This window comes from Lepisma saccharinum, chromosome 18 (genome assembly GCF_977018435.1).
Source record: "Lepisma saccharinum chromosome 18, izLepSacc3.1, whole genome shotgun sequence".
NCBI lineage: Eukaryota > Metazoa > Arthropoda > Insecta > Zygentoma > Lepismatidae > Lepisma > Lepisma saccharinum.
Genome location: NC_139246.1, coordinates 59,088,759 through 59,102,781, shown reverse-complemented (window position 1 = coordinate 59,102,781; position 14,023 = coordinate 59,088,759). Strand labels below are relative to the sequence as shown.

General features: G+C 37.0%; 1 protein-coding gene across 3 annotated transcripts in view; it reads left to right on the top strand.

Annotated features, from left to right (window-relative positions):
• Nucleotides 1-1,348: 1,348 nt before the first annotated feature.
• LOC146002601 (uncharacterized) overlaps nucleotides 1,349-14,023 on the top strand; it is a 43,642-nt gene continuing 30,967 nt past the window's right edge. For 2 of the 3 annotated variants that reach the window (XM_083140557.1, XM_083140556.1), the window contains exons 1-3: nucleotides 1,349-1,523; nucleotides 5,796-5,851; nucleotides 11,277-11,362. In XM_083140557.1, coding sequence (XP_082996683.1) covers nucleotides 1,422-1,523; nucleotides 5,796-5,851; nucleotides 11,277-11,362 — 244 coding nt within the window. In that variant the 5' untranslated portion in view covers nucleotides 1,349-1,421. The remainder of the gene's footprint in view (nucleotides 1,524-5,795; nucleotides 5,852-11,276; nucleotides 11,363-14,023) is intronic. The other variant, XM_083140558.1, reaches the window with a different exon arrangement.

Sequence of the window (14,023 nt, the reverse complement as noted above, 5' to 3'; positions counted from 1 at the left end):
ACAATATACTAATAAAAGGAAACAGACAAAAAAAAAGAAAGATCTAATATGTCTTTCCACATTGAATTACTAAGTATACTTAGGTCACCGCATCCTACTTTATTTTTGTTACTGTACGTCATTTCCCACCTGTAAAGCTCAGCGTCAAGTTCATTGACGAACCACCACTGGTAATTCTCAATGTTAAAAGCACATATGTTGTATTTCGCAGATGAGATTCACAACGCCCTCCCGGTTCTCTGGAATGCCGACCCCCCACACCCCCGGATCAAATTTTCTGAAAGAAACACTGTTCAAGATATCATCCATTTCTGTTACGTATCTCTTTTGGGGGAGGGGGCAAGTGCCTCTGTGTACCCTGCTATATCTGTCAATGCGACACAATATATTAAAAATTTGCTCCCTCTAGGATTGACTTCGCCGCCCCCCCCCTACAAAGAATTCCTGTCTACGAGCCTTTGTATCTTTTTTTCCAATCCATTATCTCATATCAAACACAGACACGTCCTAACACCAAATGCAGCCAACGCTAAGAGCAGACGACAGGACGTCACAACATGGCACAGGTGTGTTTTTCGCAGAATGCTCGATTTTTTACCTAAAAATGAACGCACATGAACGTGGTAATTTGCAGGGGTTATTTGTCGATGGTGTAGATTTTTAAAATGATATTTTTAAAAAAAAGTAGTGGAAATGTCCATTCTTTTTCTCATTCAAATTCATGTATTTCCCCAAAACACACGACTAAACCTTTGACGTCGTCAGTCCTTTTAATATCACAGAGTATACATCTATACCATTGAATAGTTAGGGTATAGAAGCTTACCCTACATTTAAACCTATACACGAAGTATACTCATCTCGGAGGCCCCGGCCCCACTCGCACCCTATTTTCATCCTTGGTCACGTCGTAAAGAAGTAGGTTTCATGTCATCATAACACTTTCCAATTTGGTGTAGTGTGTTCAATCATGTTTGAGTGTAAAACATTAAGTGTATTTAGTTGCAAATACAAAATTAGCAATATTAAATGAGCTTGAACTGGCTAGAGCCTGCTAAAATATTTGACTTGAAGCGCTTGAAGCCATACGTATGGTCTCCCTTATCGCACAACACTGCAGCAAACTCTCGTTCTGACATGAGACAAGTAATGACTACGTCTACGTTGTTAGGTTTTTCGGTTCTATTAGCATAAATGGACTGAAAATTTATTATTTATACTAAGAGAACTAAACTAAGCTAATGAAAGGATGCTGAAGTGTTGTGCGATAAGGGAGACCCCCATACATGTGGTGGGCAACATTTCCTAGGCTCGCCAATTACTTCCGCCGAGTTTTGTCTGCGCTGAGCACTGAATTGAGTTTATCATAGAAGCCCTGTCCTTCGTTCTGTCTGCGCATTTTTATTCATCGGTCTGACAACATGGCGGGTACTAACGATCCTACAGTGAATTCGTTGGTATTTTCGTATCTGCAAGGAAAGGACGCAAATCTTGCACGAATATTTCAACAGAAGACAAGAGCGGTAAGCCATTTCCTTTAAATATCTTAAATTATATATGCGTAATGGTTTTCTCTATTCTCTTATATCCTGCTTTGCGTGCGGCACTCGCAAGATGGACGTTCACCACGTGGGGCAACATTCTTGGTAACTAGCAGTGAATCTAAAATACTTTGTGTAGTATTGTTGCAAGAAATAATTAAGTATTTCAGTATCAATCTTATTTACCTAAGGAGCAAATAAGTTGTTGTTATTTGAAGTAATTTTAGTATTTGACGGCATGGACCTCGCAGGAAATTCTTGGTATTCCGGTAGTGTTGAGTGAAGTTTTTCAAGCATTATCGTTGGGAGTGATTAACACATTTTGGTATGGATTTGCGATAAAGTTTTTCTAGTTTTCATGCCTGAAGAAACTTTACGTGAGATTTTCACCCCCCCCCTTTTTTTTGTATGGACTCTATTGATTACCGAATCAATGCGAATCACCATGTGCTTTTGAAACTTTTCAAGCATGAGTCAAGGTGGAGTTAATGGAACGATAGTCATAAGACTGAAGTGGTTTTACAGCGTGTTTCGGTTGGTAATAGTTTATTTGATAATTTTCAACAAATTTATTTTCTTAGTGTTGAGAATGTTCACCCACGTGTTCCTCTTGAGAACGTTCACCCACGTGTTATGTATACTAATGCTAGATACAATGATAGTCCATGTACGTACATTTGCAGCTTGAGGCATCTTCGGGGAGGAGTTGAACTACAAAATATTTTCTGATGCGTTCGTAGCAGTTGAATTTCCTAATATTTTTTCTCATAACAATTTTTCAAAATCATAGTTTAAGTTGTCAATATTCCTAGTAAAATAATATAATACGTAAAATATATAAAATTATTCAAATTCTGTAGTTATTCACATGATAGTGCAAAATAATAAGGTAACACGTGTACAAAGAATGCCCTGTGCTCATGTACTGAGAAAAACTGCTGTTATATCACATAAGATGAGTTCAAACCTGTGCATGACATGAACACAGTAATTGTGATATAGCCCGAACACCTCTCTCGTTTATTTCGTTAATTTTAGTATTGATACTTATCTATTCTGCATTGCGGAAGATTCTTTAAGGTGAAGTTATGCCTTTTTCCATAAAATAGTGTCAACTTTTCGTATTACAAGTCATTGTCTTCCTTGTTCTGCTTGGGTAACAGACAATATGGCCTGCACTCATCATGGATCATTGCACGTAGTGCTTGTGTTTTGTTGATTGGGAGTGGGTATGCAGTGTTTCAACCTTCTTAACTGAAAAATACCTACTTTCGTGTTCATTGTCATCACAAACCATCCACGATAGCCCCACGGACCATTTCCGACAAGGTTAGGTTAGATAAGTATGGTTAAAAAAAGAAAGTAAAGTTTGGCAACACTGGTGAGACCACGTGACTTTCGACACTCACGCCATCTGCAGGTGCATAATGGAAATGCAAGTTCCTTACATAAAAAGTGATTCTTGTTCTGCAGCATTCAATAGTGAAATTTTCAGTTTCCGCGAAAGAAAATACCTGTTAAGAACCTCGTCAATGCTACAGAAACTGATTTTAGTAAGTAGTTTCTCCTGTAAATTTGAAGAAATCCGTTACTTAATTCTTCAATTTTACTGGAGAAACTAATTACGGAAATTAGTTTATTTCCAAAGTTCGTGAAGGTATTTTCTTGCATCGTTGAATGTATTCGACCTGGAATTCATGTATTTTTGAGGAGATATCTCTCCGTTGCACAATGACCGTTGCTTGTTTGCTTCTTCTACTTGAACCGTATGCCGTACATTTTATGATGTAACCCCGTCAGCGTTTCCAACCACGCAGTTTTGCAAGAAGTGTGGGTGAATTTTTTTTAAAACTGTATCGCATTCTCGTAGGAACAAAATTTGTAGCAATTTTACAATACCAGACCATTCCCCGATTTTGTTCATATTTCGCATACTTAATGATTTTGGGCTCCTGATCACTAATCTGAAGTTAAAATTTGGGGGTCACTTGTAGACATTAAAAAAAAAATGGGGTACTTGTTTACTATCCTTCAGACACACTTACTTATTTTTACAGAAGAAACTACTTACCGTAATAAGTTCCTGTAGCATTGTCTAACATCGGGAAGGTGTTTTGTGTTATGTGGGAATGTTTCATAGCTGAAATTCATGTTCGTTGAAAATTAATTCTCCGATGGAGAATAGCTAGCCCCACGAACCATTGGCATGTGGATAGGTTAGTTCTGTTAGGTTAGGAAACATAGTTAAAATTTGGTGTCGTGTTTGTATCAGGATCTAGAAATTGGAAATAATTGCGAACCATTGGCGCTAGCCCCACGAACCATTGGCACGTGGTCAGGTTAGTTCGTCTCAGGCAAGCAAAAAGGCCTATCAGAAAGACGTACTGGTAATGTGAAAAATTGTAATTAATTTCATCAAAACAACGTTGATACACCTTCAGGAATGTTCCGCGAAGCAGATACGTAAGTACGAATGTCAAAAATTGACGAAACGAAAAAATTAGGTGTCCGAAGGATAGTAAATTTTTACCAGACTGCTCATTATTTACCTGGGTAAAACTTCGATAGCACCCCAACACCCTTTATTTCGTCATTTTTAACATTCATGTTAACGTATTCTGCATTGTGATAGATTCTTCAAGGTGCTGTTTTGCTTTTTTCCCCCCAAAAAAAGTCTGTTTTTGACACACAGGATAACCATCGACGTTAGCCCCAAAAGCCATCCAGGGGTAGCCCCAAAAGTCATCACGGGCACAAGGTATGCCTACGAGGTTAATTTAGACCTGCTAGGTTCCATTAACACTCATTTTGTTCAATTTAGCATATGAGGACATCAGTTTTTCTCGAAGAAAATACCAACAAGAACTTCTAAATGCTACAGAAACTCATTTCGGTAAGTCATTTCTTGTGTAAAAATGAAGAATCCATTGGGATGCTATCAGTTTTACCTTTACGTTTTTCCAATACTGAAATTACGACATCTAATTAACTTTTTGCTGTACCTAACTTTACCGTGAATGGTATGGGGATTGTGTAAATGGTGTGTGAAATAATGTTCCAATACCTAAAGAACTAAATTAAGACACCAAATTACAACCGTTTGTTTAACCTTACCGTGAATGGTTTGTGGTGCAATTACTGAAAACCATAGAAAAGAAGCTTAGAAATTTTCATGAAAATAGTGTTACATCCACCTGGCAATCATGCGATAAGTTTGTTACTTCATCCAAATATGTAATTGCTGTCAATGTTAATGAGAATAGCTCATTGTGATAAATTCCTGATGCATCGCATGGTAATTAAATGGCTGCTCTCAAAGCCTCGTATATGAACATAGGGCCATTCCGTGCAAAATCACCCAGAGCAGGTTGCATCTTGGTCATGGATTTCCTTCCAACTGTTTTTACTGTTGGATACTTGGTTCAATGTGACAAATGTGTAGTATTAACTTGTCATATATCTGAAACAAACTGGAATATTGTGATGATTTAGGTGTTGGAGAGGAAGAGGACAGTCCTAACAGAAAATAACTGTTACCATTCTTACCTGCTCAGAAAGTACAAGAATCTTACAGAAAATAATGTGATGTAATAAAATAAATTCAACTTCAGGCATCTTTCAGTTTTTTTAATATGTTGAACATGTATTGATTATGCTGTGTAACAATTTTCATTGTGGTAAAACCTGAGATACCCTATCAAACAATTGGCTCAAGTGGCCATCACCTACTTTCTGGGTAGGAAAGAATGGTAAGTTATTTTCTGTTGAGATTTCAATTTTCCTTTATTAATGGGCGGGGTTCAGCCTGTGGCTGTTCTTTCCAACAATTTCTAAATCACAATATTCCACATCGTTTCAGAGATATGGTATATTTTGTCACATGGTGCGTTCGTTAGACCATCCAATATCTGAAAATCTTCAATTTTCAAAAAATTGTAACTTTTCACATTTGTTGGACCAGTGTAATATTACACATTTGTCATATTGGACCATGTATCTATCAGAATAAAAAGTTGGGAGTGAAATCCATGACCATTTAGCAACTTTTTTTGAATTGGGTAATTTCAAGTGTGGCCCATAAGTGAAAAAATGTTCCAGAAAACATGCAGTAAGAAATCGCTACAAGACTGAAGTGTGTGTTAACTGAGGTAAATTGAAATCGAACCATATAAAAGATGGCTGTATACAATGATTAATTCAGACTGTCCCTCTGGGTTTGATTTCATGTGTTTAACATTGTTTTTTTTCTTTCAGTCTCCACTTGGAAAAGGCTCTCCAACTATTGTTGAAGTGGTGAAACACTTCACTAGGTAAGTTGTACTAAACTTTTTAGTTATAGGCAGGGGTAGAAAAATACAGGATGCCCCTCACCGTAGCACCTGAGAAAATTTTGAATTTATGGAAATTTCAATTATATTTAAAAAAATTGAGAGTAGAATGGGTTTTCTTAATGTTTGTGTTGTCTGTATTATTAAGTTAGAATAATAAATATGCCATTGTAATTTTTTTACTTGTGCCAGCTGCATATTATTATGTATTGCTAAGTATGTCCTTACAGTTACTCTTTATATAGGAATGGCACTGGTGCAAGAATTAATTACTTTTAATACAATCTAATATTAATAAATTTAATGTTTTCAGGCTATATTTCAAAATGTGCAGCTATATCTTACTTGGATTCATGGCTTTCTTAGACCATTTTTGCAATACACAAGAAGCTGGTGCCTGAATTAGTTTTTCTTCTATCCCTGGTTACAGGTCAAGAGTTTGATGATGAAATAAAGTTAATGATCTAGGAATATTAATATTGACAAAGCATAAATCTCCTTACGTGGACATTCAGTGTGTCTCGTACTAATCTCACGTTTATACTTTTAACCATTTTTTTTTTGGTTCAGTTTCCTTAACCTTTAGAGGGCAGCTGGTTTCAGAAATTATGCACTGTGAGACAGCTGGTTTTTAATAAACCTACCACCACGTGGCAACTTCAACCACCGCGTTTGCTGAGTATTACTTTTAGGTATAATGTCAAAAATAAACTTGTTCACAACTTTGAACAATTTAAAATTACCTGAAATTTATTTACTAAAGAGTTGAAATACTTTCTTCAAAATTACAGGATTGGAGGCACATTTTCTTTTATTTTTTGTGCTTCTCTGCAAATTTGGTTCATCATCCGTAAGGCTGGTACAAGAAACTATTTTTTTTTGGAAATTTTCCCATAAGGTGGCAACATTACTTTTTGAACAAATTTATATTTTTCGAAGTAGTATCCACCTATTTCCAGTGTAACGTCGCATTTTGCATGGTTGTAGGAATAACAACAATGATGCATATTTTTTAAAAATTTCACTTTGTTCTCTTGTACTTGACACAGGAGTATACTGAATACAAAGTTTTGTGTAAAGTTTCAATTTTTCATGTAACTCATTATTTGGAGATTAAATGTAGGTTTCGCTGTTAAGTCATGTCATTCAGAAAAAAATGTTGGTTTCACTGTTAACCCATTGCCTGCCACTACCTGAGGAATGCTAATTTTTGTGTTGAAACTTTTATGTAACTCATTTCTGACTGGAAAGGAAATATTTATTACAAAGATCGAATTTGATATTATAGTAATTATTTTATTGCTTGTTCCCATTATGGGAGCGTTGGCGTGATATAGGACTAACACTAGACTATTGCATTTCTAATAGGTTTACAGAGTTACTGAGATGTCTACAGAGGAATGATACTATACATAATGTGCATACAAGATATATGTAAAATGGTACTACACAGTTCACAAAATTGTACATAAGTCAATTGTAATCTATTTATGAGAATGGAAATGCCCAGAGCACATTTTATGTAACATCACGTTACACTTGAGACATTTTGTTCTTGTTCTTTTTACACAGTTTGCATCTGGATTGTTTATTTGCTTGTTCTATGTAATGGTTAACACCATCAAATCGAACATTTTTGTGGGTGCAGACTGACCTGGACGAACTGATGGAATCCATCCTATTTCCACACTTCTCATAAACGCTATCGTCACATTTCTAAGGAATACGAGCTGAGGCATTGTGCCTTTGAGGGCTCGGTGAAGTCTCCAAGCTGCAACAACAGCCATATTTAAAATTTAAAGTGTTGCTAAAGAAAGGCCACCACCACTTCTTTCCCTTGATATGTGGTCGATATTGACTCAGATAACTATCCAAGGAATCCACTCCTCCCATATGTTTGTTATAGGAATCTACCAAATGTGGCTGCTGAACATCAGTTTTCTTATGCTGAGACTTGCAGTATCGTTTAGCAAACCCTACTGGATTTGTCGAATCATAATTTGATGCAAGGCATACTACATGGTTATCATGCCACTTTCACACAAATGTCTCCAGTACAACACGCATCAGAGGTTCCTCTTTTCTTTTTCTTCATTTCTTTAGTGTCAAGTAAAGGATGCTCTCCCAAACTATTTTCTGACTACCCGAAGCTCTGAAACAATTTGACTTCAGTTCCAATAATAGTTGAGGGGATGTGAAGAAGTTATTGAAGAAAAGTTGGTGGCACTCCGGTTTCTCAATGCACTCAATCAATTTCAACACAACCCTTGTGCCCAATGGAACATCACTTCTGTCTTCCTTTCCAACGTATGGATTGAAATTGAACCATCTGATGAACCCAAAACCCACAGTTTATATCCAAAACGGACAGGCTTCCCATGCATAAACATTTTTGCTGAATGTCGTCCAGTGTAAGGTATCATTTCTTCATCTACACAAATATATTCTGAGAATGTGCCAAACTGTTGAAGTTTCTTGCGAAATAAATCCAAAAACATTCTCACTTTTGATAATTTGTCACTTTTATCAATACAATCATTGTTTGAAAGATGAAGATATTTTTTTACATCACGAAATCTACCTCTTGACATACTATTGTGCACTAATGGAATGCTGCAGTCATCAGCTTTGCTCCTGTATAAATCTGCTTGTGGTAGCGAGTGGTATCCACTGATAAGAATGATCCCCAAAAACTTCTTCAGATCACGAGCATCGATCTGAAAGTTGACATTGTTCTTTTGTTGTGCATATCGTAAGGTTTCATCTGGAAGATATCGCAAAATTTTATCATCAAAATATCTCTTGAATAATTGATACGGTGTTTCGCAGCTTAGTTCCGGATGATTATCATTCAAATTTGGGAGACTTGCACCAGGAATGTGTAACACTTCACTTGCTTTTGTCCAATTTAGTTAGTTTCTTTCGCCTTGGTACGTAGAACTTCACCGGCAATGTCTTCAGGAACAGTGTCCAAAAGTTCATTATTATCAATGTTCTCTTCATCCGAAACAACTGTAGGCTCGGGAGGCAAACACACAATGTCTACATTAGTCTAAGTAGTCCAAGGCCTCTTGCGTAGTAAGAAACTTTCGAGGCATTGTTGAATTCAATCAATTCACAAACAAAAGCGCACTCGTCAAGAGCGGACAACAGAACAAAACAAGTCAGTCTCACATGAGAGCAACTTCTAGTGCCACAGGTTGGTGGTTCCAGTAAATTCACAATTCAAGCCAACGCTCCCATTTTGGGAACAGGAATGAAAAATGCTGCTTATAGCACATTACGCGAATGCTCCCATTTTGGGAACAATAGACAAATAGTCCCCCTTCTCTTACAATGGAACATTTTATAAAATGTTTTCATTAAATAATGAAAATATGGATATTTTGCTACAGTTTCACTGACATAAGCAAAATGTGACTATATTATGGTTTAGTGGAATATTTTTTTAAAAAATGTAAAATGTGTAAAACAAATTTTCCCCCAAAATTGAAAAAATATTTTTTTAACCACAGGGACTTGAGAAGGTAATACAATTTTAATATTTTATTTACTTCATATACAGTTGATATAAAATGAAAAAAATACATATTTCAATGCAGGTGAGAAAAATAAAATAAAAATGTTCCCATAATGGGAACATTGGCACCTAATGGTTAAAGTCCTGTCATTCTGAAAAAAGTCACAATTTCATCTCTTGACATTTTTGCTATCGTTTTTAGTATGAAAGTTTGAAAAGGTACATTGGTGAAAGTGCTCCTGTTCTGGGGAGGCTCCTGTGCACTAGAGGTTGAGATGTCTGGACACCCCTGAAGAAGAATCTGGTGGCTGATCCAAAGTGTCGAATTAGTATAATCTTTTGTACAGGTTCTGCCAACTAAACCTGACTGTTTTTAATTACAAATAAAACCAAAAGTCTTTCATGCAAGAAAGTCAATATAATACATGTTCTAAATCTCAAAGCATTTTTGGAAAATAACATAAGTGGCAGTTTCTTGACTAGCACAGTTCATTTTTTAAATGACACTCAAAACTGAGACCCGAACTTGTTTGATGTTCTTGGAGTACGAACCTTATGATGTCCAGTGTTCTTTTCATTGCTGTCAGTAAAATAGTATTCATACTGGAATTATAATACCATTAAGCCTTGTTTCCATGATTATGAAAAACTAAATACATTTGTACTTGGTACAGTGTCTGAAGAAGACCTTGCTAGAAGGTTGAAACGTTACGTTTAGTTGGTTTTTAATAAATAAATTACTGCCTTGGTCAGCATATTTAGTTTTTAGTCTGGAAACCTGCAGATAACCATGAATGTAGTTACTTCAACCACTTTCCGTTCAGTGTTTTAGAAACAGTCAGTTGCCATGCCTCATGAGTGTTATCCAAAAAATGAACTGTCTTTTAATTAAACTGCCTCTTATGCTATTTTCCTAAAATGATTTGAGATGTAGTACAACATATGTTAAATTGTCTTCGTTGCATGAGTTTTTTTTATATAAATTTAAAGTGTCTGGTTTATTTGCCCGGACCGTGTACTTTCATAGATTCATCCTAATTTGGTTCAGCAGGTCCTGGAATATACAGTTTTCATACTGGAGCAGCCATTGCTTTCACGGTTGCATGTGGGTACTGTGCAGATTTTCTGAATAGGAGAATCTGAAATTTTTTTGGAAGTATCTTATATTGAAGGGATTTGATTGGCATGAATGAAAAGACTATACATTTTTCATTGCAAACACTGGTGTATGATATGGTAAGCATTTGAGGTTTGTCATTTTACAAGTTTTATGCCATGAAAATAATAGTAAAGGTCATGCCACCCACCTACAGTGTTGCCAATAAGCGACAATTCAGACTTCCAATGATTCCAGGGGGGAAAAAAACTTTCGTAAATTCTACTTAACGTAAAGAACATTACAATGTGTTTATTTAATTGAAATAACTTTCTTGGCCATTCAAAAAAAATCAACTTGTGTTTCCATGATATTCACAAGAAAAAAGTAAGAAAATTATGGAAGCAGTGACAAAAGAACATTGGAAAAAATAGTGAAATATTCTTGAGGTTCATAGATGCCTATAGTATATATTTATACACAAAATGTATAAGCATTTGAAGTGAAAAAGTAAAAGGTTCTAAAATCGCAAAAATATTCGGTTCATGTACTGTAAAATAACATTGCTGACTAACCAAGGTGAACTGCCATTGTCATACTGTTTTTTTAGTGTCTTTCCATTATGTATGGTAAATAAATGTGAAGTAAAACTGTAATGAAATATAAAAGTGAATGGTTAATGCTTCAAGATTTATTGTCAATATGCTCACATTTTGTTTCTCTGCAAAGTTTTTTTTTAATTTTAAGCTTTATTGAAAAATTGTTTTTTTATGCTGCTATTTTTCTTGCAGTACTTCTCCAGCTAAAAAGAGGCTATCCATAGCTACACCTGTTTCGACAAAGGCATCAAAAAAGGATTCATCAGATTCTAGTTCAGGTAAGTAGTAACTATCACAGGGCAATAGCAAAAAAGTTGAAGTGACACGAGACAAGCTATTATTGTAAGTCGATAAAGGGGAGAAAAAGTACTGTTGGCATGTTTGAACCATGAGTGTTTTTTAAAGCAACCTGTGTTAAACCTTTCAGACAGTGTTTTAAAAATGTTTTTTTTTTAAGTTCTTCAATTCTCGCAATCATTCTAAGTTTTTTGATTGTGTGGTGTAACTTTGGGTTTTCATTCAAAAAAAAAAAAAGTAAAGTGCTCCCCTGTGCATAGCACCATGCCATGAAGGTGTATAGGGGGTGTGGGGGTAACGCACCACACTTTCTTGATCTGGTCGTGAGTGGGGTGATGTGATCAGCATCATGCCCCTGACCGCCTTTACCCCCCAGGGTTCCCCCAGGTACCCATGTTATTCGACGCTGCGTGGGCGCCGGGGCCGCTTCCATCGTTAGAAAAGTTTCCGGATTTGAACCGGCCAGGGATCGAACGCGGGACCTTTAGCATGGTAGTCAGATGCGTTATCGACGAGCCACTGCGGGTTTTCATTCAATCTGTCATTTAGTTTTCTGTTCACAGAAATCTGTTCAGTTGCCAAAAATGTATATTCAGTTAAAGAAAAATACCGTAATAAGTACTTATGGAACCGTTTAAGACACTTCTTTGTTTTTTTTCCAAGTGTTTACAATGCTTTTATAAGTGAAGAGTATTTGGATGAAACAGTTTTGTCCTACACTTAATTTGTGTTTTGTTATTAATGTGGATGTTTTTGCCCCCCTTATTGACCATTAATCGTGGAAATAGTCTCATTGGCATTGTTTTAGATGCTTTGTCACAACAGCATCCCTTGATAGGGTGGATCAAATAAAAACCGGACAGGGGAAGTATTGGGTTGTATTTGTGTGTGTGGCGACAACCCTGTGTAAAGGTAGAGCGAGAGGTAAGGAAGGAAGGAAACCCCTACTTAGTCTCACTGATGTGTAGGCTGTCGAACAGCAGTATCATTCGAGCATCAATCAAGGTCAAGGTTTTGCTGCATGACAACAAGTGGCCACCTCCATCATGTGTTACGATAAACATGTTGCTGACGTTTTGGGTGGACAGTGTTGAAACACCCACCATATAGCCCTGATCTATCACCATGGAAACTCCATATCTTTGAAATAATTCTTGAAGCTTTCCTGGTGGTGAATATTGAAAAGGTTTTCTCGGGCAATCAGCCAGGTGATTCCAGAAAGGCTTCATAGCTTTCGAGTATTGTAGGATTCAGGAGTATTCTGGAGGTCACTCGCTCTGACAAAACTTTTCCTCTCGTACAGTTTTTAAAAGCATCACGCTAATGGTTCTGAAGAAAAGCTGTGATTATAGGAACTTTATGTACATCATGAAGTTGTTTTAACTTGTTTTTCTTTCTGGAGGTCGAATTTCATTATCGTCAAATCAAAACTGCTTTGCACAATGACGCTTATTCCTTTGGGCTGGGAACTGGATGACTGATTGCCATTATCAGCATGGGACAGTTTTCCAGACGCTAGACTAAACACTGGCGCCAGCTGCAGCGTAAACACAATGAGACCAGCTGGAAGTTGGAGCAGCAGGTGGCAGGAGGGGAATCATCTGCATTTTAAAGATAACGCAGTTGTCGAAGACGGAACTTTTTATCAACAGTGTGAAAAAGAAAAATGATCCCTGCAGTCCGTTTTACCATGCAACAGACAATGTTATGGGCAATATTTTGTATCCAGACAGCTGCATTCAAACAAGAGGGACCTGAATTCTGCAATTATCACATTACCATGCACACCAGTGGCGGATTGTGATCTGTTGTAGAAGGAGGGGGTCACTTTTCTTTTACTTAGCCTGAGTTTTTTGTTCATTTTGAACAAGGTATTCAGAACTGGTTGCTTATTTTTAGAGGCTAAAGGAAAGGATATGAAGCAGGAAACTGGAATTGCAACATATGTAAGATCGAGGTCAACTTTTGCGGGAAACCTAGATGACAATGCATTAAGCAGGTTGACTACCTTTAATTGGCCTATGCGGCTTTGATTATCTGTAACAGTATCAGTTTTTTTATGAAGTTGTGCAGGGCACAAAGAACACGCTTTTAATGAAAGTGGTTATCGGCTACCAGGCCAAAAGTTGCTCCCTTACGGGAAATTGCTGAATCTCGAGCTCAAGAGCTAGACAGATTGGTGAGACTTCCAGGCGCCATGCGTCTTGTATTTTGGAAGATTCCTGCGATCTTATCTCGCATTTCTCATCTAGCACTGGTGAATATTTCTAAGGTGGCGCATTCAGTGAGGAAAGAGCTTGACCTGCGATGCTCAATGACGAAGAATTTCAATGTCCAGCGGTCATTTTGGGCTGCTTCCCTAGATTTGTCAGAAGCTCTTAGGAGAAGGAAACCTGTCAAGGTCCACTTAAAATAACGTCCAAGCTCTCTCCACATTCGATCTTCTCTTGTCAACTTACGCAGGTGTCTACTTCGAATTAAGTGAAACCAGTTTTGTGGAAGGGTCTTGTAAACAACTTTGTATTATATTGTGGCCACTGCCACTGCCACCATCCTTGTTGGAACTTGCTTTACTGTTGCTTGGCGTGTGTCTTTTGTTTGTAGTTGTGTGGCTGCTTCTAGGTGCGCTGTTAACTGTGCGT